General features: G+C 40.7%; 1 protein-coding gene across 1 annotated transcript; it reads left to right on the top strand.

The window, feature by feature from the left end:
• Positions 1-16,469: 16,469 nt before the first annotated feature.
• On the top strand, positions 16,470-19,647 carry LOC113146385 (acidic mammalian chitinase-like). Its single transcript, XM_026333758.1, has 11 exons — positions 16,470-16,523; positions 16,629-16,655; positions 16,741-16,945; positions 17,180-17,236; positions 17,317-17,482; positions 17,627-17,751; positions 17,844-17,967; positions 18,055-18,237; positions 18,461-18,577; positions 18,689-18,821; positions 19,165-19,647. Exons 1-11 carry the CDS (start codon positions 16,499-16,501, stop codon positions 19,407-19,409), a joined length of 1,407 nt encoding a protein of 468 aa, XP_026189543.1. The 5' UTR covers positions 16,470-16,498; the 3' UTR covers positions 19,410-19,647.
• The last annotated feature ends 1,647 nt before the right edge of the window (positions 19,648-21,294 follow it).

The raw sequence follows: 21,294 nt of genomic DNA, 5'->3' as shown, positions 1-21,294 counted from the left end.
CCCAGAACGGTTACATAGTGACCAAGGACCCGACTTCGAGTCCCACCTCATAAAAGAATTATGTAATATTATGGGCATCCACAAAACACGCACCACACCTTATCATCCCAGGGGAAATCCAGTGGAACGCTTCAATCGAACTCTACTGAGCATGCTTGGAACCTTGGAGGATAAAGACAAATCACAGTGGCGCAATTTTGTTAAGCCCTTAGTCCATGCGTACAACTGTACGAGAAATGACACAACTGGATTTGCACCCTATGTATTAATGTTCAGCCGCCAACCAAGATTGCCAGTTGATTTGGCATTTGGTTTGCCTTTCCGAGACAGTGGCTTCAAGTCACATTCACAGTATGTGCAGAAACTCAAGTCTACGCTGGAAGAAAGTTACAAACTAGCAACTGAGAGTGTGAATAAAATGGCCGACAAAAATAAAGCTAGATTTGATATTTGTGTAAAACCTTCGAAACTAGAACCTGGAGACAGAGTTTTGGTTCGTGCAGTGCGTCTGAGAGGCAAACATAAACTGGCTGATAAGTGGGAGACGGACATTCATGTTGTAGTGAAGAAAGCTGGTGATCTACCAGTATACACTATAAAACCTGAAAACAAAGATGGTCCAGTGCGAACTGTCCATCGTGACCTTCTACTCCCATGCGGTTTCCTTGCACCCACCAAGGAGGAGCCCGAATTGCCAAAACATGGCCGCAGGCCACAAACACGTCACTCTTCTGAACAAAATGATGACCATCACCTTTCTGAACCAGAAAGCGAAAATGTCTATTGGTTCAAAGAGACACCCCCACAAGAGCCAACTATTGTCACCAAAGTTTATGAGATCCCAAAATCACAAACTCACCGTCACACGCAAAGCCCAGCTGAAATTCACCTACCCGTAGTCAATCCTGCTGGAAACAACCTACTTGGAAATGACGACTTACCTGGAGAGGAACCTGTAGCCCCTGCTGGAGTGGACATACAATCCTCAATGGATGAGGTACGGTCGACAGATGCAGATGGTTCATGCAGTGAACCCAACTCACCTGATGTACCAGGAGGACGTCAGGGGGCTGTCCTTTTGGAAGGAAATCAACCTGAGGATGACCTTATGAACCAGAAACACGATGGAAATCCGCTGAATCTTGAGGAGGAGGCAACTAACACTATAAGGCGCTCAGCAAGAGCTAAAGTCCAACCAGACAGACTCCGATACACTCACCTGGGAAATCCTCTGGTATCCATTGCCCAGTCGTTGTTCCATGGGCTAAGCCTAGCTTTTACCAATGCCTTATCAGAGTCTAATGATGAATTCATGCAGGAAGGGTCTAGCCCTCCTGTTATTTCTGTGCAACCGACCCCATGCAAAGGGACTTGCATGATTCTAAGGGGGGAAAGTGTAACCCAGTGATAAAAAGAAATAGATAAAAACTAGTAAACACAAGTTCATTAGAACATTAGTATTAGTAAATAGTGTTAAAATATGGTAAAAACCTGTGAAGTAGCTGCATTGTGTTTTAGCAACATTATGAGCAACCAATGATGTTATTTAGTGTGTGATCTCATATTAACCAATAAGGTTAATTGTCCCGCCCTTGAGCCGGAACATCCGGTTTTGCTAATATTTAATGTTTTATTGTAAATACGAACATAATGGAGCACTTTGCTTGCCAGCATTTGGTGAGATTTGAAAGGTGACATGCTGTGTATTTACTATGCACTGTTAAAATTGACGATGTTATTAGTCCATTACCTCACTGAAGCTAATGCTATTGGGTTCTTAATGTGATGGTAATCGCTAATTTTGAATATTGTGAACTTTATGGTTGTACGACGTGTGAACAATTGTAAAATTGCTTTTGAAATTCTTGAGTAGTTTACTATAGGCAATTAGTTTGTAGATGTGATTAAGCTGTGATATTCTGACCTTTTCCATAGGTCAGGTTTTTTTTTGTGTGTTTGGATCCAAATTGAAACTACGTGGCACAGCGAAGGATGGACATCTCTCCAGTACTGGATGGCGAGCCCAGCCCAAGGACAAGAACACAGTGGTAGCTAATGACTAACCAGGTTACCGGACTTTGGACTGAGAATACTTAACTGACTCTATCAAAAAGAAAAACAACAAAGGGACTGAATTTAGTAATTTTTTTATTTTTTTTTGTTTACATGCGCGCTAACTCATGAGTGTTATTTTTGTTGAATGTTGGAATTTTATGTCAATTGAAATGACAACAGTAAAAGTCACAGTTATCCCCTCTGTGTGTTGACTGTTCCATTGCAGTTGCTCACCTTTCGGCTCCCACGAACCTAGATAAATCTGATTGGGCCCACAATCATTTCCTGGTATTGGGTTTATTGGGAAAAATAATTAGAAACACCATAGCACCCAGTTAAAGAGCGTAACAGACATTGAGTACACGCTGTCAAAAGCGGTTACACTCAGGACTTTAAGTGAGAAAGAGAGAGATAATTGGAAGGATCACTTGCCTCATGTAATTCATGCATACAACTGCACTAGGCATGAGCATGAGTCCACAGGCTACTCCCCATACTACCTGTTATATGGCAGACATCCTCATCTCCCTGTCGACTTACTCTTTGGATTGATTGAAGAAGGGGACAAAGACACACCAAGTGGATATGCAGAAAAATGGGGAAAGAGAATGATTGAAGCATATAGGATAGCGAGCTCGAACAGTCAACAATCCAGTGCTAAGGGCAAGCACTACTATGACAAATGAAGTAGAGGAGTGACATTGTGGCCAGGCGATAGAGTACTAGTTCGTAACCTCGTCGAGAGAGGGGGTCCAAGCAAGCTAAAACCATACTGGGAAAAGACAATCTACATTGTCAAAGAACAGCTTGGGGATAACCCAGTTTACAAGGTCAGTCCTGAGGCGGGAGGTCGTCTGACTCGCACTCTCCACCAGAACTTATTACTGCAAGTCAACGACTTACCTGTTGAGCCATTAGACACCGCCAGTCCCGTCGGAAAACACAAGAACTCCAGTAAATCAAGGGAACCCTTCAATGTCTCTAAACAGAGACAAGATCAAGAGATAAGTGAGTCTGAGGATGAAGATACACCTCGCTACTGGCTGCGGTTCCCAAGGGGAGCTCCAGGGGAGGAAGGTGACACACATCACCAAAATGGGTCCAGCGAGTTACAACACGATGTTGACCAGACTAACACCCACCTGGGAGAGGGTCCATTTGTCGAGTCAGGAGAAGTGAGAAAGACAGTTCTGGAGGAAGAACAAGGAGAACAAACTGAGAATGAGACTCGGCATTATGCACCTTCATCTCAGGGACAACAGGAGCTAACACAACCTGATGACCCACAACCACACGTCCAAGAACTCTGGCCTGAGACCCCGCCTGTGCTGAGGAGATCAACCAGGGAGAGACGACCTGGCCAGATGTTCACCTATAATTCCCTGGGTCAGCTCACATATCAACCACGTCTCATGGTCAGTGCTATAGGTGCTCAGCCCTTAGGTTACACTTACCACTGTCCAATGTCATGGTCTTACACATTTCACCCCACCACTACTCTTCCACCCACATACTTACCAACCACTTACCCTGCTGACTGTTACTGAGGAGTCTATGGGACAGAGACATTGATTGTCGGGAAAGAAAATGCTGTAACCATAAAGACTTTATCAATAATGTTAGTTTTTGGGTATTCCTTAACCGGTTGTGAGTTCAGTACTGTATGGTTGAGGGGCTTTTGGGAAGGTTGTAGTAATTTCTAAAAGAGAGTGTCAGGAGCCACTTCTGTTTGTTGGGGAGTGTGTGGTACAACCCAGAATGGTGTACAAATGGTGTACAATTACAATTACATCAATTACATCAACAATTACATCCCCAACCATGGTTTCCCAGAGAACATTAGATCAGATAATGGGACACATTTCAAGAATCAGGATTTGCAGAAGGTGGAGGCCATGATGGGGTTGAAACATGGGTTTGGAACGGTGTATCATCCACAGTCTCAAGGAAAGGTGGAAAGGATGAATCAAACTGTAAAAACCAAATTGGCAAAAATCTGTGCACAGACCAAATTGAACTGGGTTGATGCATTGCCATTGGCACTCATGTCCATTCGCTGTTCTGTTAACCAATCCAATGGGTTTACCCCTTTCAAACTTCAAACAGGGAGACCCTTTCCAGGGTCCCACACCACTAGCCCAGTAACCATTGTAGAGAATGAGGGTCTGTCAGCCAAAGCATATTTTAACTTTCTTCAAGCTCTCGTTTCAGCTTTCTCACATCAGGTGGCGGACCAGCACGGCGACGGAACACAAACTCCACCCGACGCCGACTGGGTGCGGCTGAAGGTGATCAAGAGGAAGTGGTCAGAGCCACGGTGGACAGGACCCTAACAGGTGATAGAGAGAACATCCCACGCAGTGAGGTTAAACGGAAAAGGAGACACCTGGTACCACTGGTCGCAGTGTGCACCAGGAGAACCGCCATCCAGATCTTTGACCAAGGTCCAGGAGGACCTGCAACAACATACCTCTGTCTCGGCAGAGGCAGAGAAGGACCCTCCTCAGAAAGGGGCAGAATAATCCCCGGGGAGCGAGTCAGGTACTGAGGTAGTCCACCCTCACTCCGAAGAGAGAAGAAGCTGTCCGAGAGGGAGGGGGTGAAAAAGAGCGCCCCTCTCCAACAAGAGGTGTGCCAAGCCTCCGGCCGACAAATCAGAGCGCAGAGGGAGGCAACGTCGAGGGATTGTTGGTTGTGATTTTGAGTGGTAGTTGTAGCCGATTTATTTAGTTTATCCCTCTGGGGTCGACGCACGCGCTGGCGTGTTTTGACGCATCTTTTTCTGATAAGGCCGAAACAAACTTAAATTACTCCGTCAATTCTGATCGTACAGATATTGTTTACTGTGAATGTGTGAACAAGATGACATTCACAGCACTCTGAAGTAAACACTTTAGCGTACAACATGCTGGTCTCCAAAGTCTTGTGAACCAATGTTCTGTTTGTGTTTTATGGTCTTATTTCAGTGAGTAAAAAATTTTAGTTTTTCACTAACCATGCATAACCACTTTTTTCTCAAAAACACAATAATGTATAAACTTGCTGCTCACATATTATTGTAGCCAATTTTGTGCTGATTACAGTGTTATCAGACTTTAGACATTAATATGTTTAAAAGACACTGAAAAAAGCACAAATGTCAGGACGTCAAAATTTGTCCAGGCCACAAAAACCCCCTCAGACCCCAGAGGGTTATTGTGTATGCTTAGCCATTGTTAGATAGTTTAGTTAACAATTGGGGAGTTAAAACGGAGATGTTTGGAGTTGGGAAGGTATTGGGTGTCCTTACGACCCTGTTTTGTGTTTGGTTATATTTTCTTTTTCCACTGACCCAACTATCATTCACAGGGATCGCCGTGGGTTTGTGATAGGGTGTGTTTGGTCACTGGAAAAACCTCGTTATGTCTGTAGTAGTCAATATTGCTGTGTTTGTGGGGGTCTTGGTCACCTTTGGGTGCTGCTTCATTCCATGCCTGCATTCCCTCGCAGTTAGGCTTATATCATCTACTATAGAGAAACATGACCCGAAAGTTCTGATGCCCTTATTGGACCAGGGCTCAGATGACGACAGTGATGACCTGGACGGGGTAAAGCTCCGAGAGATGTGATCTCCTAAGGGAGATCAAGAGAGATATAGCAAAATTCCAATTGGTTTAGATGGGCTCTTAGGAAAGCCCAAAAGGGGGACTTGTGGAATGCAGATGCACCCATGGGGACCTCATATAAGATAAAGGAAGTAACTGGCCTTAGCTTGCTCAGTGACAACCGCCCAGAACACATAAAAGACAAAAGGGAATAACAACTCAATATTGGTAATACAATAAGTTCCTTTTGGTGGAAAACTACTGGTATGGTAGGGTGGGCAACTGCTATAATAGTGTATAGTTTTCACCTATAGATTCAGATCTCTCTGCCTGCTTGTGTGAGCTGATCTCCGGAGACGTCTCTGTATTTTTATAATAAACCGGTGTGCCGATTCCTAACTTCCACTCCGTCCTCTTTTATCCCTCCATTAATGAACTCGGGTGAAGGTCACAAGGTCTGACTTTTCAACACTGTTTCAACCATACCCTTGATCTTGTTTTGACCTATGGCATCAAAATTGAACATTTAATAGGTTCTCCCCAAAATCCTATTTTGTCAGATCATTCTTTAATAACTTTTGAATGTAAGATGATGGATCATGCAGCATTTGGAAGAAAATTCAACTACCACAGATGTTTATCTGACTACGCTGTTAATAAATTTAAGAAAATGATTTAATCTTTATTTACATCTATGCCAAGTACGAACACAGTGGAGGGCAGCTGTCTCAATCCCACTCCCTACCAAATTGATCATATTGTTGACAGTGCTGAAGCCTCACTGTGTGAAACAATTGATACTGTGGCCCCTCTGAAAAAGAAGTTAGTGAATCAGAGGAGATTAGCCCCATGGTATAATTTACATATTTGTACCTTAAAGCAGGCATCACGAAGGCTGGAAAGGAAGTGGCGTTCCACAAACTTAGAGGAAATTTTTCTAGCCTGGAAAAACAGTCTATTAACATATAAAAAAGCTCTCTGTAAAGCCAGAACTGCATACTATTCATCACTAATAAAGGAAAATAATAACAATCCCAGGTTTCTTTTCAGCACTGTAGCCAGGCTGACAAAAAGTCACAGCTCTATTGAGCCCAGTGTTCCCTTAGCTCTCAGCAGTGATGAATTTATGAGTTTCTTTACAAATAAAATCACTATTAGAGATAAAATTCATCAGATACTTCCTATACCTGCAATAAATGAATCTTCTACTACAGTAGATCTTGAATCATCTGTAAGACCTCAGTTATGTTTAGACTTCTTCTCTCCCATAGATCTCTCTGAATTGACATCAGCAGTTGCTTCATCAAAATCATCAACATTGCTCTTAGACCCCATCCTGACTAGACTGCTTAAAGACACCCTGCCATTAATTAACTCACCTTTATTACACTTAGTAAATTTATCTCTAGTATCAGGCTACGTAGGCCTTTAAGACTGCAGTAATCAAACCCTTACTCAAAAAGCCCAGTCTTGATCCAGGAGTCTTGGCTAATTATAGACCAATATCCAACCTACCATTTATTTGTAAGTAGCCTAGTAGTTTTATCAACATCTGCATGTAATCAATACCTGACTGTCAAATCAAATGAATTCAGTACAATTCAAAAACTTTCTCACAATATTTATTGTCATGTAACATACAACTGAACTATGTATGGCTGTAGATATGTATAATGTTCTCTGATTAACTAAGTTCTCTCTCTTTCTCCGTCTCACTCGACAGTTTCTCTCCCTTTGTTTTCTACATGTATCGCTCTCTTTCTCCGCCTGTTAGTAACCTATGTCGTAGACCTTAGTGCTACATTCGACACTATTGACCACAACATCTTATTACAGATACCATGTGACTGGTATCAGAGGAACAGCGTTAAAATGGTTCTAATCCTATTTATCGGACAGATTCCAGTTTGTTCATGTCCATGATGAACCTTCCACACGAACAAAAGTTCCACAAGACTTTGTGCTAGGACCGATTCTGTTCACCCTGTGCATGCTTCCTTTAGGCTATGTCATTAGGAAGCACTCTATTAATTACCACTGGTATGCAGATGACAATCAGTTGTATCTATCTATCTATTAAACCTGTCAACACAAACCAGTTACTTCAGGCGTGTCTAACTGACATAAAGGCCTGGATGACCAGTAACTTTCTACTTTTAAATTCAGAGAAAACTGAAGTTATTGTATTCTGGCCTAAAAACCTCAGAAATAACATTTCTAAAATTATAGCTACTTTAGATGGCATAGCCTTGGCCTCCAGCAGTATTGTGAAAAACCTTGGAGTTATTTTTGACCAGGACATGTCCTTTAACTCACACATAAAACAAATCTCTAGAACTGCCTTCTTTCACCTGCACAACATTGCCAAAATTAGGAACATCCTGTCTCAAAATGATGCATAAAAACTAGTCCATGCATTTGTTACCTCAAGGCTAGATTACTGTAACTCATTACTATCTGGATGTCCCAGTATCTCCATAAGATGCCTCCAGTTAACCCTGCAATTACCAGTGTTGAAATATGTCAACATAACTTTTAACAATTCTAAAAAATGTCCCAGTATCTCCATAAAAAGCCTCCAGTTAATCCAGAATGCCGCAACCAGAGTCCTGACAGGAACTAGCAAGAGAGATCATATTTCTTCTATATTAGCTTTTCTTCATAGGCTCCCTGTAAAATACAGAACAGAACAGGCAGACACTCTGTACTTTTAAGGCTAGACTTAAAACCTTCCTCTTTGACAAAGCGTATAGTTAGGGCTGGCATCAGGTAACCCTGAACCATCCCTTAGTTCTGCTGCTATAGGCCTAGACTGCCCGAAGACCATCGGTGCACTGAGCTCCCCTACCCTAACCCCCCCTTCACATCCCTTCCCTTCCCTTCCCCTCCCCTTTCTTTCTCTCCTCCCACCTCACATGTATATTCCACCATTGAATGTCACTAACCTTGTGCTCTTTTTCTCCCCTAGTTTGTGCTCTCTCCCTCTCTCTCTGTTCTCTCTCTCTGTACCTTCTGCAGGTGTCCCTGGTCCTGGAGCTGTGTATCGCTGATGTGCAGTTACTGGCCCCACCAACCTGCAGGGTCTATTTGTTGTTTACTGTTGCTGTTCTTTTCTCTCTGCTCCCCAACCGGTCAAGGCATGTTATGTCACCAAATGAGGATGTAAGTTTTTCCATGTTCCTTTCCTTTTGGAGTTCATGACATTTGTACATGCCTCACTGCCTCTATCTGCTCAGTGAGTTGAAGCATTTTATGTGTCTGCTTTTAAAATAATCTGGGCTCCCTACATTCTTACACTGGTGCCATTTGGAAGTTTAAACAACTCTTGATTTTTGTATATATTATAAAAAAATATATAAAATATTATATAATACATCTTTAATAGAAGCAAAAACAAGGATTTGGGGGATTAGTTTTCATTTATTTTGTATTTTCTGAAATCAACACTAGGTCAAAAATATACAAACACTCACAATGATTATTAATTCTATCATGCTTTAGTAAACTTGTTATTTGGTTAAATGGCCCTTCACATTCTTCATTTCCACCAGATGATTTTGGTAGCCATCAACAAGCTTCTGGCATAATTTTGGTTGAATTTTTGACCACTTTTCATTGACATACACCCAGTACCATGGGGAGTTCCAAGGAGCACAGTGTAGATTTTAGAAAGAAGACTAGACTTACAGTACAGAAGTCATGACTGTCTCTTGGAGCTATTTCTAAATAACAACAGGTTGCAAGATCAACAGTTCAAACAGTAGTTCATATGTACTGGGAATTGTGGCCACTTTGGCAAGATTTGGAAGAAAACCCAAACTGTCTCCCTCAACTGAGAGGAAATTAGTCAGAATGGTGATGAAGAACCCAAGAACCACCAAGACACAGCTCTGCTATGAACTGGGAACTGATGGACCACCAATGTCACTGTCTAGAGTTAAGAGAGTTTTACATCACCATCAATTAAGAGGCTATTGTCCCAAAACTTCTGCTCCAAAATCGACATCTTTGAGCTCAACTTAAGTTTGCAGCTGACCACAGGAACAAAGAAAATGCCTACTGAAGGAAAGTCTTATTATTATTGACAGCATTTTTAAAGTTTTGTACAGGCCTACAATTAAACAAGTTCTCATTTCAAGCTATCATCCATCCATTTTCTATATCCGCTTATTCCTTAACCAGGGTCACGGGGATCTGCTGGAGCCTATCCCAGCTCTCTTTTGGGTGGAAGGCAGGGGTACACCTTGGACAGGTCACCAGTCCATGACAGGACCACATATAGACACACAAAGACAAACAACCACACACACTCACACTCACTCCTATGGGCAATTTAGAGTCACCAATCAACCTGCATGTTTTTGGACTGTGGGAGAAAACCAGAGTACCCAGAGTAAACCCACACAAGCACGGGGAGAACATGCAAACTCCACACAGAAAGGCCGGGTTGCGAACCTACAACCTTCTTGCTGTGAGGCAACAGTGCTAACCAATCATCCACCATGCTGCCCATGCAAGCTATCAATAATTAGAAAAATTAAGCAACAAATATATACTCTTAGAGATTTATGGGAGACATGTTGCTGACCATGTGATAATATGAATACATCATCTTACTTATTTAGCACTCTTGCACTGCTACACAGTGTAGTCAGTATTTGGTAGTTGACTCGAGAAAATTATCAACTTTCAAACATCAAAAACGAAATCATCAGCAGAGTGTGGCTGTGGACAAACAGCTGGATTCAGATTAATGTTTAAGAGGCAGGAACTGATCCTGCAGCACTCAGACATACTCCTTCTTGTCTTTTAAATGAACTTTGAGGACTGTGCAACAGTTGAAACTATTTTGAAAATTACAAAACCATATCAAATGCTAAAATATCACACCCACCACATGCTAATATGAGTTATATAACCATGTTACCATTAGAAAGTTTAATCATTTATTTGTGCTCCAATCTGTTATCAGCCATTCAGCAATATTGACTAAGGTTTCCTAATTGTTATCTTCTTCAGCTTTTGACTACAAAAGAGAGATAAAGTAATCTAAGTGTTAGCGTCAAACCTTACACTTCAGCAGTTTTATGTTTAGGGGTTTGATATGCATCGGGCATTGAAGGTGAGCCATTGATTAAGATTGAAATTATCTACATGTCCTTGGACAATTCAGTTTCCATGTATATCTGCAAGCTGCAGCTGCAACTAAAAAGCTGGATTAAAGGAACTGGCTACATCCTGGGAAATGCCCTTATTTGCTTTTTTTGTAAGAGAAAATTGAATAGCTCAGCCCCATCTGCATGTAAAGTACAGGGCCACAGACAGGATCCATGATGTCAGGTATAGCAATGGACCAGAAGCTTCCTTATGCTTCTTTGATTTACATGGTGTGTCTCTTTTGTTGAACCTGTGAAGAAACAGTACTGTCAAAATATCCATAGTTTAGAGGGGTTACCTGATTGGACTAATGTATTTCTTCCTGAACAGCTGCTGAGTGCAATGAACATGTGCAACATCCTGAAACTGTTATAACAATATATTTGCCACAGGTTTTCAACAGGGGTTCCGCGACCCTAGGGGGTCTGTTGAAGTACTGCTGGCGTGTCGTCAATTTTTTGGTTGATAATTTTTGATAATTTTATGTGTTTTTTCCCACAAATTGAAATGACTTTATATACAAGTTAACATGAATCCAACATATTGTAGTGAATGGATAAATGGAAGCAGATGTTATCTTTCAGTCAGAAATGCACATATTCAGCGACACACGGTAGCTCTCTCAAGCTGGGCTCCAGAAGACTAGCCAAGACCTGTGTCGTGGAAATTTCTTTAAGTTTGAGAGTTGCTAATTCTCAGAAAACAACCACAAGTGTGATGAATCATCTCAGGTTTAATCATGGGCACCCGGAGAGGAGTCTTTGCAGAAATCCTCTGACTTTGTGTTACAGCATCAGGTTTATATATTTTTGGCAAAAGGGGTGGACTCATATTGGAAAAGACCCTACATGTTTGTTCAGGTGTCCTCTATCTTCAGGCCTCTGCCAGCACTAAATAAATTGTTGGCAGTTATTTACAAGCCACTAAAACCCTAAAACACTAAAAACATACATTCTTTAGACCAACATCTTGGACCACCCATTCCATGCTGTGTAAAACCCCCACACCGGTCCCTCTAAGCCTCCTGCACACAAGGAGGAGTGCTGTGCTGGGTCAATCTAGGAACTACTTTTCTGAGGCTGACTCCTGGTGCAGGGACAAGACATGGATACAGATTTAATTCAGAAACATATATGAAACTAAAACTTACCTGTGGTAACAAGTGATGATAAATAGGAAACTATGTCATTTGTTAGAGGAATACTTCTCTATAGTTGAATCTGGATCTCTTGCCACAACTGGCAGTGTTGTGTATTATCCCTGAAACCTAAAACCATACATAGGCAAACTATGTATTCTGTGTGTGACGTTAAAAGAATATATCCATATAAAGGGAAAATATCAAATGAGAGGCCTTAGCACAGGAGAGTATCAAAAGTTCTTAAGAAGACAGGTGTGATTAATGTCCTTCACGTAAGACCATGTATGGAAAAAGATGGGACATTCCTGGAAGAGCCCTAGGGACTGTTATCTTATATGGTGAGAAGTGTCTGTTATCACTGTATGTACGTAAGAAATAAATAAAGAATTGGAAATGGAGGATGGGGGAATCACATCTTGCCCCAGAAGGAGAGTTAGATGACCATGTCATCTGCAAACATCATGGTCCACAGAGATTCCTGTCTAACCTCATCTGTCAGCCTGTCTATCACCACAGCAAACAAGGAGGGGCTTAAAGCTGATCCATGGTGCAGTCCCACTTTCACCTTGAACTCCTGTCACACCTACAGCACACCTCACCACTGTCTTTCAGCTCTCATACATGTCCTGCACCACTCGAACATACTTCTCTGCCACTCCAGACTTCCTCATACAAAACCACAGCTCCTCTCATACGCCCTGTCATACGCTTTTTTCCAAATCTACAAAGACACAATGCAGCTCATTCTGGCCTTCTCTGCATTCCTCCATCAGTATTCTCAAAGCAAATATTGCATCTGTGGTACTCTTTCTTGGTATGAAACCATACTGCTGCTCACTAATGCTCACTTCTGACCTCAGCCTAGCCTCCACTACTCTTTCCCAAAACTTCATTGTGTGACTCATCAGCTTTATTCCTTGCTACTTCCTGCTCCACAACAGTTACCTCTTCTACTCTGTGCTCTCTAACATTTTCCTCATTCATCAACTCTTCAAAGTCTTCCTTTCATTTATCCATCACACTTGTGGCACCTGTCAACACATTTCCATCCCTGTCCTTGATCATCCTAACCTGCTGCGCATCCTTCCCGTCTATGTCGGGAAACCACCATCTGTCCTTCTGCATTCCTGTCCTGCATACCAAACTTACCCATCACTTCCTCGTCACCTCTGTTTCCCTCACCAACATGTCCATTGAAGTCTGCCCCAATCACCACTCTCTCACCACTAGGGATACCCTGAATCACCCGATCCATCTCCCTCCAGAATTTCCCCTTCTTTCTATCTCACATCCTACCTGTGGGGCATAACCACTGACAACATTCAACATCACACCTTCAACTTCCAGCTTCAGACTCATCACCCTATCTGACACTCTCTTCACCTTCAGAACATTCCTAGCAAAATCCTCTTTCAGGATAACTCCTACTCCATTCTTCTTTCCATCCACACCATGATAAAACAGCTTGAACCCTGCTCCTAATATGAAGGCCTTGCTACCTTTCCACCTGGTCTCCTGAACACACAAGATATCCACCTTTCTTCTCTCCATCATATCAGACAACTTCCTGAGTTTTCCCTGACAAAGTCCCTACTCTAAGTCCTACACTCCTGCCCTCCTGTGTTTGTAGGCAAAGAGAGAAGAAGTTCTCTCTTTGAACACGCCTTCCTCCTCTCTTTCTTCGACCAACAGTGGTCCAATTTCCACTGGCACCCTGTAGGTCAACAGCACCAGTGGCGTTCATTGTTAACCCGGGCCACAACCCGATCTGGTTTGAAAGTCGTATTTGTGAGTCGCATGTTTGATTTGGCTGAAATTTTACATCGGATGCCCTTCCTGACACAACCCTCTGCATTTATCCAGACTTGGGACCGGCACATTGTGCCCCCCTGTGGTTGCATTAATCCACCAGCAATGTGATTTTTCTAATAACTTTCCACCATTACATTTTCAGGACTACACAGTGAAGTACTGGAGACAGCAATACCCCAGTTTTGCTAGCTGCAACAGAAGAGATGTGAATTTTGCCTGGCAGCTGCATTCCGGACTAGTTACTCACATACCTTAGTATAATTCTGATGCGATTTTATGTCATTTGAGTATTTTTATTTCATGCTGTTATTGTAGTATATTCTGGTGGAACATAGTACACTTCTTCTATACTGCAATTTACAACTCTAGTTATTATTTTCCATATTCAGATTATAAAACATAATCAAGAATTTTAACAGGACCACTGGCAGCTCAATGACCATTTCAATTCTCGGAGAGGAGGTCTAGGTTGTGGAGGAATGCAGATCCTTAAGTCCTCAGTCATCAGAATCACCAGCAAACTAAACAAACTGGTCAGGAAGGCCGGCTCACTGCTGGTGATGCAGAGTACTGCATAAACTGCTGAACAACATTAAGAACATCTTACATCCCCTCCATGGCCCACTGATCAAACAGTGCAGCACTTTCAGCTCAACTGTGACAAAGAATGCCAAAGAAAGTCTTTCCTGCCAACTCCCTGTCAACTATTCACCACTGTGAACTGAGACAACATACTGTAATTATGACAGATGTTTATCATACATTTAATATTCAAACTTCATGTACATTTTTGCATTATGGTTTTACATTTATTATAACATCTAGTACATATATATATATATATATATATATATATATATATATATGGAGCCTTGTTTTCTCTGAAGGCTGAAGGTACATCCAACATGAGTTGTGAGAAATGCATCATTTGTGTCAGAGAGGAAAGAGACAGTAGATCTTAGATGATTGCTTGTTAGGAAGTGTTACCAAATATTTTAATAATAAAAGACCGTTAGATTACTGTGTAGAGAGTTTTTGCTTCAAAGAACCACTTTACCACTTCACTAACTGATGTTAATCAATACTCCACTAAGATTTAAACTGATTCTTTTAAGGGGTATGCAAATGCAGAAATTAAAGTTGATAGTAATGCTCTTAACTGTGAGAAGTACACTATTGGAGCGTTTACCACTATCAAAAGACCTTGCAAATGGATGAATGAATTAATCTGTCCTTCTAGATATAATACAAGAAATATCAGTAAGGATATAAAGACTACTGGAACTTTCACAGCATGTGAAATTTGTTCACTTCTGATCTGAGAAAATGTACTGTGTAAGTGAATGTAAGTGAACTTTTATCCATGTGATGCCATTGTAACACAGTGTCTTGGGGTTTATCGATCGCACAAGTGTTCAAACTGTTGTGTCCATTCCCCTTTTGTGACAGTATTGCACCAACCTGTGTGTTCCAAGATGCACCTGTCTACTCCAAACTTTTGCCAGAATCAGCAGTGTTATTGTGCAGCATAAACACAAGATGCAGAATGGTCAATGGTCATGGGCAGTGTTAAACAAAGGAGACAGATAAAGTAATCAAAGTTGTTAATCTACAGTGGAAACTAGAACAGGATAGTACCAAGCTCATTTCATAATATATCTCAGATTGTGGGCATCTGTTTTGATTATTGTTGTGTAATAGTGTGTGATCATTAAAACAAGTTTATCACTAGTGGATTCAAAGGGAGATTGTTTACTTTAAAAGTTAAAGTTAATTGCTTATAAGTATTCACATAATATACATTTAAGAAAATGTAAAGGAAAGTACATTTGAAAAGTAAAACTTGCTTGCTCATTTATTAATGTTGTTAGTTGTCCTATAAATTACCTAATTATTCTAGATTTTACTTATTTAATAAAATGAGTCTTTGCTGTAACAGGATGACAAAATACCAAAATCCCACTTTAAACAGTCCTTGGAGTTCTTGAAATAAAATGCTAATTTTTACACATTTGTTTTACTTTTTAATTTATTATTGATAACATTTAGAGCAAACTTTTTATGTTTATTTTTATAATTAATCAATTATTCATTCCTCCAAAATGTGTAAAATATTGACCACCCTGGAGTCCCATGGAGTCTAATAATATGCTTGTTTTCGTACCAACCAATGTTTTCATTGGATGAATAAACAGTTTTTTTTTCTGTTGCTTAACTGTACTAAATTAATTAGTTTAAAAATTATTTTTGAATAACCGATATCATTCCAATGACAATACTCACAAAAAGATGTTTACCCAAACTAAAGTAAGTTATGTGGACCATGATCTACAGTTCCAGGTTGTTGTAGCAGAGTAATACTAATGCTATGATAAGGATGATATTTCCACTAACCTAAATTAATGTGTTGAGTGCCTGATGTGAGTAAATTATTGTCTACATATGTTTCCAACTTTGCAGGATCTTATCAAAATATGCCCTAATAATCGTGACATTTATTGCCCCAATTTATCATAGGCCATTACATCTCCTCCTTACTCTGCGCACAATAAACTGTATAAAAGACCAAACTTTGGTGCAGTTGGTTGGGTCTCTCATCTGGTCCCAAGGTGAGTTTATAAGGCAAAGTTTTTGTTTTAATTGTGATTATCTTCAGAATGGTAGTGTTCTTGTGTCGCTACAGTCATAGACCCTGGTTCAACTTTTTGTCTTTTAGCAGTCCTGTGAAGTTGTAAGAAGTGAATTCATAATGACCAGGCTCACAATTCTAACAGGTATTTAATTGTATGTTTACATTAAACATAATTACCAGATTCAATTTTAAATTTTTAATATGTCTTTTTACTAATTTATCCCTTGTTTTTTTATATATTCTTTAGGCTTATGTCTGTTGATAGGCCAGCTGGGTAAGCTCTTATACTATTTCAACTAGCACCATTTGGTTTGGATGTCTTTATGGCATGTCTATGAAGTTACTATATTCCAACACAGGATCTGCCTCCCAGATGGTGTGCTACTTCACCAACTGGTCCCAGTACAGACCTGGTGAGGGCAAATACATGCCACAAGATGTGGATGCCCATCTTTGTACCACCCTGATCTATGCCTTCTCCATCATCAATCATAAAAATGAACTGGTTACCTATGAGTGGAATGATGATGTCCTCTACAAGTCATTCAATGACCTGAAGACCAAGTAAGTTGTCAGAAGTCAGAGTTCAGGCTAAGCTGCAGTATCAGGTCTAAGCAGAAATTCAGCATGCTAACATTTGTTGAAATAGAAACTATTGACTCAAATGCAAAGACGTTTCATATTTTATAATGCAAATGCAAATGCAAAACAAGCAGTACATTTTTTTAGTAACCTGTTATAAGTAATTACAAGCTCAAGAAAAGTGTGGTGATAATCTATCTTCTCTGCTTTATCCAGAAATCCTCATCTGAAGACTCTGCTGGCTGTTGGTGGATGGAACTTTGGTTCACAGCAGTAAATGAAATTTTAATTTACATAAAAGGTTTCTTGAGCATACTTATACTTATGATAACAAAGCTCACTGTTGCCTGCAGGTTCTCCATCATGGTTTCCACTCCAGCTAACCGTCAGACATTCATCCAGTCTTCTATCAAATTCCTGAGGACTCATGGATTTGATGGTCTGGATTTGGACTGGGAGTACCCTGGTGCACGTGGAAGTCCCCCAGAAGATAAAAAGAGATTCACTTTGCTTTGCAGGGTGGGTATAGACCTCTTTTGTTTCCATTTATGGCTGCAATTCATAGTTATTCTAATAGTTAATATCATGTAATTATTTCTGACTTCTTTTTTATGTAGCCTATTGGCATCATGTAATTTTGACTTCTTTCACTTGTATTTGCAGGAACTCGTTGAAGCCTATGCAGCTGAGGCCACAGCCACTGGCAATCGTCAGCTCATGCTGACTGCTGCAGTGTCTGCTGGAAAAGGAACCATTGATGGTGGATATGAAATTGCTGAGATTGCCAAGTGAGTATGCTGTCTTGAATGCACCTTTAAGGAGAACACTATGTTCTGCAAAGGTGTTTAAAATTGATATTTCAGATTTTTCCTATCTTCAGGGAACTAGACTTCATCAATGTGATGACCTATGACTTTCATGGAACTTGGGAACAGTTCACTGGACACAACAGCCCACTGTTCCGTGGTTCCCAGGACTTTGGTGACCTAATCTATTTCAACACAGTAAGTACTCATTTGGGACAAATGAATAAACAAAATGGCATACCTATTTAAAGAGTTTTACTTTACATTTTCCATCAACATTTGTAGGACTTTGCAATGAAATACTGGAAAGACAATGGTACCCCAGTGGAGAAGCTGAGGATGGGTTTTGCTACTTATGGTCGTACCTTCCGTCTGACATCATCCAATACTGGAGTTGGAGCCCCAGCTAGTGGTCCTGCATCAGCTGGTCCATACACACGTGAAGCTGGATTCTGGGCCTACTATGAAGTAAGGTTTAAATGAGGCCACAGTCAACCCAGTATTGCGTGATGTACAGTGGTTTCAGGCCCCTTCACTTTTTACACACTGTATTTCTAGATTAAATTTCAAATTTAAATTCAATTTCACATGAATAAATTGCTATTTTCGCCTTCTCATTTAAGTGAAAACATGATCGTAGAAAAATGCTTTCTGAAGCTACTGTTTACTCACAATATTGTTTGTGGTCCAGATCTGTAACTTTATGAAGGACACTACCATTCAGTGGATTGAGGACCAGAAAGTCCCTTATGCTACCAAGAACAGTGAGTGGGTGGGATTCGACACCAAGGAGAGCTTTGAGATCAAGGTAGGTGGGGCATGACACTTTCATTTTTATTACATTCACCATATTTTCAAGGTTGTTACACCAGTTTCTGTTTTTCTGAATGTTTTTTTTTTTTTTTTTTTGCTCAAATAGGTGCGTTACTTGCAGGAACAGAAGTTTGGTGGTGCCTTTGTGTGGGCCCTTGATTTAGATGACTTTGCTGGACGATTCTGTGGACAGGGCAAACACCCTCTGCTTTCTCATCTCCGCAAAATTCTTGATATAGGTAAGTTTATAGCATGTTTCTTCCTTTTAACATTTCAGACATTTCTTATTCTACTGGGAGTAATTTTCCAATAGAATTCCTATATCCCAATATGATGTAAGCTCTGTACATCAGGTATTCCTGATATCATTTTGGACATAAGATATTGCTATCAAACTATTAAATCATATGCCACATAGATCAAAGCTAACATAGATGTTCAAAATGGTATTGTACTGGTAACAACATCTATGGAGGTCTATAATAATATTTATTTTAAACCTTAACAATGATTCCAATATATTGGAGGATTAAAGTAATGTATGGTGCTACAACATACATATCTCCACCTTTTCCCATTCAGAGCTGCCCCCACTGCCTTCTACCACCACCTCCAAACCTGGTGTTAGCACTACCTCCACAACCACCACCACCACCACCACCCATGCACCAGGACCGGGATTCTGCAACGGCAAACCAGATGGCCTGTATTCTAACCCAGACGACAAGACCAGCTTCTACATGTGTGCTGGTGGCATCACCCATGTGAGGTACTGCGGGACTGGATCTATTTTTAATGATGGCTGCAAGTGCTGCATCTGGCCCTGAACCATGAGGGGAGACAAAATGTCTAACAACTAATGCAAATGTCTGCTATTACTAGGCTTTAAAGCTTCTTCTGTATCAGCTGTGTATATACAGTCATTTACCAAGGCAAGTCTGTCATTAATGTAGAGATGCAATGTATTTTCTTGTGAAATAGCTTGTAATGCATTGAAGTTCTTTAGTACAAATTCTGGAGTGCTGATTCATTATTTCAATCTACTACATGTTACTACATGATGAAGAGGTGGGTAGTGGTGTTAGTATGACATACTAATACACTACCTTCTTGAAGTTCCATTCATCAACAGCTAGTAAATTACCTGTTTCAATACCCTACATTGCTTACTATAAATTCGTGTTAAAATATCTCTAGGAAAAATGCTTGTTGAAAGCAGTGTTAAGTGTTATTGTCAAACATTTACAGGAACATGTACAGTATAAAATTAATTAAGACCAAGTGATTTGAAAGTCAGAGATTCAAACTGGAAGGCACAGCATGACAGGTTATTATTACAAAAAAGTCTGAAAAAGTAATATGATGATAATAATAATAAATATAGCCGCCTTGCCGGGAGCCCTTCCAACGACGGCATGACTCCGAGCCGGAAAGGCGAGGCGGAGGATTTTTTCAGGTCGATGTGCGTTTAAGAGACAGACGGCGAAACGCCTTACACACATTTCCAGACGTACCTAGACACAAAAGCACACAGACACACATATTAAGACATTAACAAACATATTCAGCCACACAGACCGTTGCACACGCCCGTGGACACATGCAGACCAGCAAACCTACACATTTATCATTGTAAATGTTCATTTGACTAGACTACCAACAAAGCTGAGGTGGGCAATTTTGCAAATCACGAAAAGTTGGATTTTTTACCTCATCACAGTGAAAAGAGTCTTGTCTCTCATAAAACCACAAGATTTAGTCAATACCAAGGTCAAACAGTCACCTCACTGGGAGCCCTTTATGTGAGAGCAGAATTCAGACCTGGACAGGCAAGGTGTGGGATTTTCCATTCAAATTATCAAAACGTTATACAGGGGGTGCTATTTAGCCTAGGAGCATGGGTCTGATTGGCTTTTTTGATCACAACACCCTAAAGGATTTTTTTAAGCGAAGTTTGGTACATTCCTGACAAACGAAATTTTCGCTTGTGGGAATGCAGACACACTCTGTGACTAGTATTGCAGTATAGTGTAATCCTATATGTTTAGACACGTGACAGGGTCACCGCTCTTCACTATGTCTTTACTATGAGGGAAGGTAAAGGGAATAACAACTCCATATATGGTAATAGTCCGAATTCCTTTTGTGGAAAAGTACTGCCATGTAGGGCGGTGACCAAGTTACAAGGTACAGTGGGTACGGAAAGTATTCAGACCCCTTTAAATTTTTCACTCTTTGTGTCATTGCAGCCATTTGCCATAATCAAAAAAGTTCATTTTATTCCTCATTAATGTACACTCAGCACCCCATCTTGACAGAAAAAAACAGAAATGTAGAAACTTTTGCAAATTTATTAAAAAAGAAAAACTGAAATATCACATGGTCATAAGTATTCAGACCCTGTGCTCAGTATTGAGTTTTTCACACCTGGATTTGGGGATCCTCTGCCATTCTTCCTTGTAGATCCTCTCCAGTTCTGACAGGTTGGATGGTGAATGTTGGTGGACAGCCATTTTCAGGTCTCTCCAGAGATGCTCAATTGGGTCTAGGTCAGGGCTCTGGCTGGGCCAGTCAAGAACGGTCACAGAGTTGTTCCGAAGCCACTGCTTTGTTATTTTAACTGTGTGCTTAGGGTCATTGTCCTGTTGAAAGGTGAACCTTCGGCCCAGTCTGAGGTCCTGAGCACTCTGGAAGAGGTTTTCTTCCAGGATA

This window comes from Mastacembelus armatus, unplaced genomic scaffold (genome assembly GCF_900324485.2).
Source record: "Mastacembelus armatus unplaced genomic scaffold, fMasArm1.2, whole genome shotgun sequence".
Classification (NCBI taxonomy): Eukaryota; Metazoa; Chordata; class Actinopteri; order Synbranchiformes; family Mastacembelidae; genus Mastacembelus; species Mastacembelus armatus.
The sequence above is the reverse complement of the archived record's forward strand: the minus strand, read 5'-3'. Positions and strand labels throughout refer to the sequence as shown.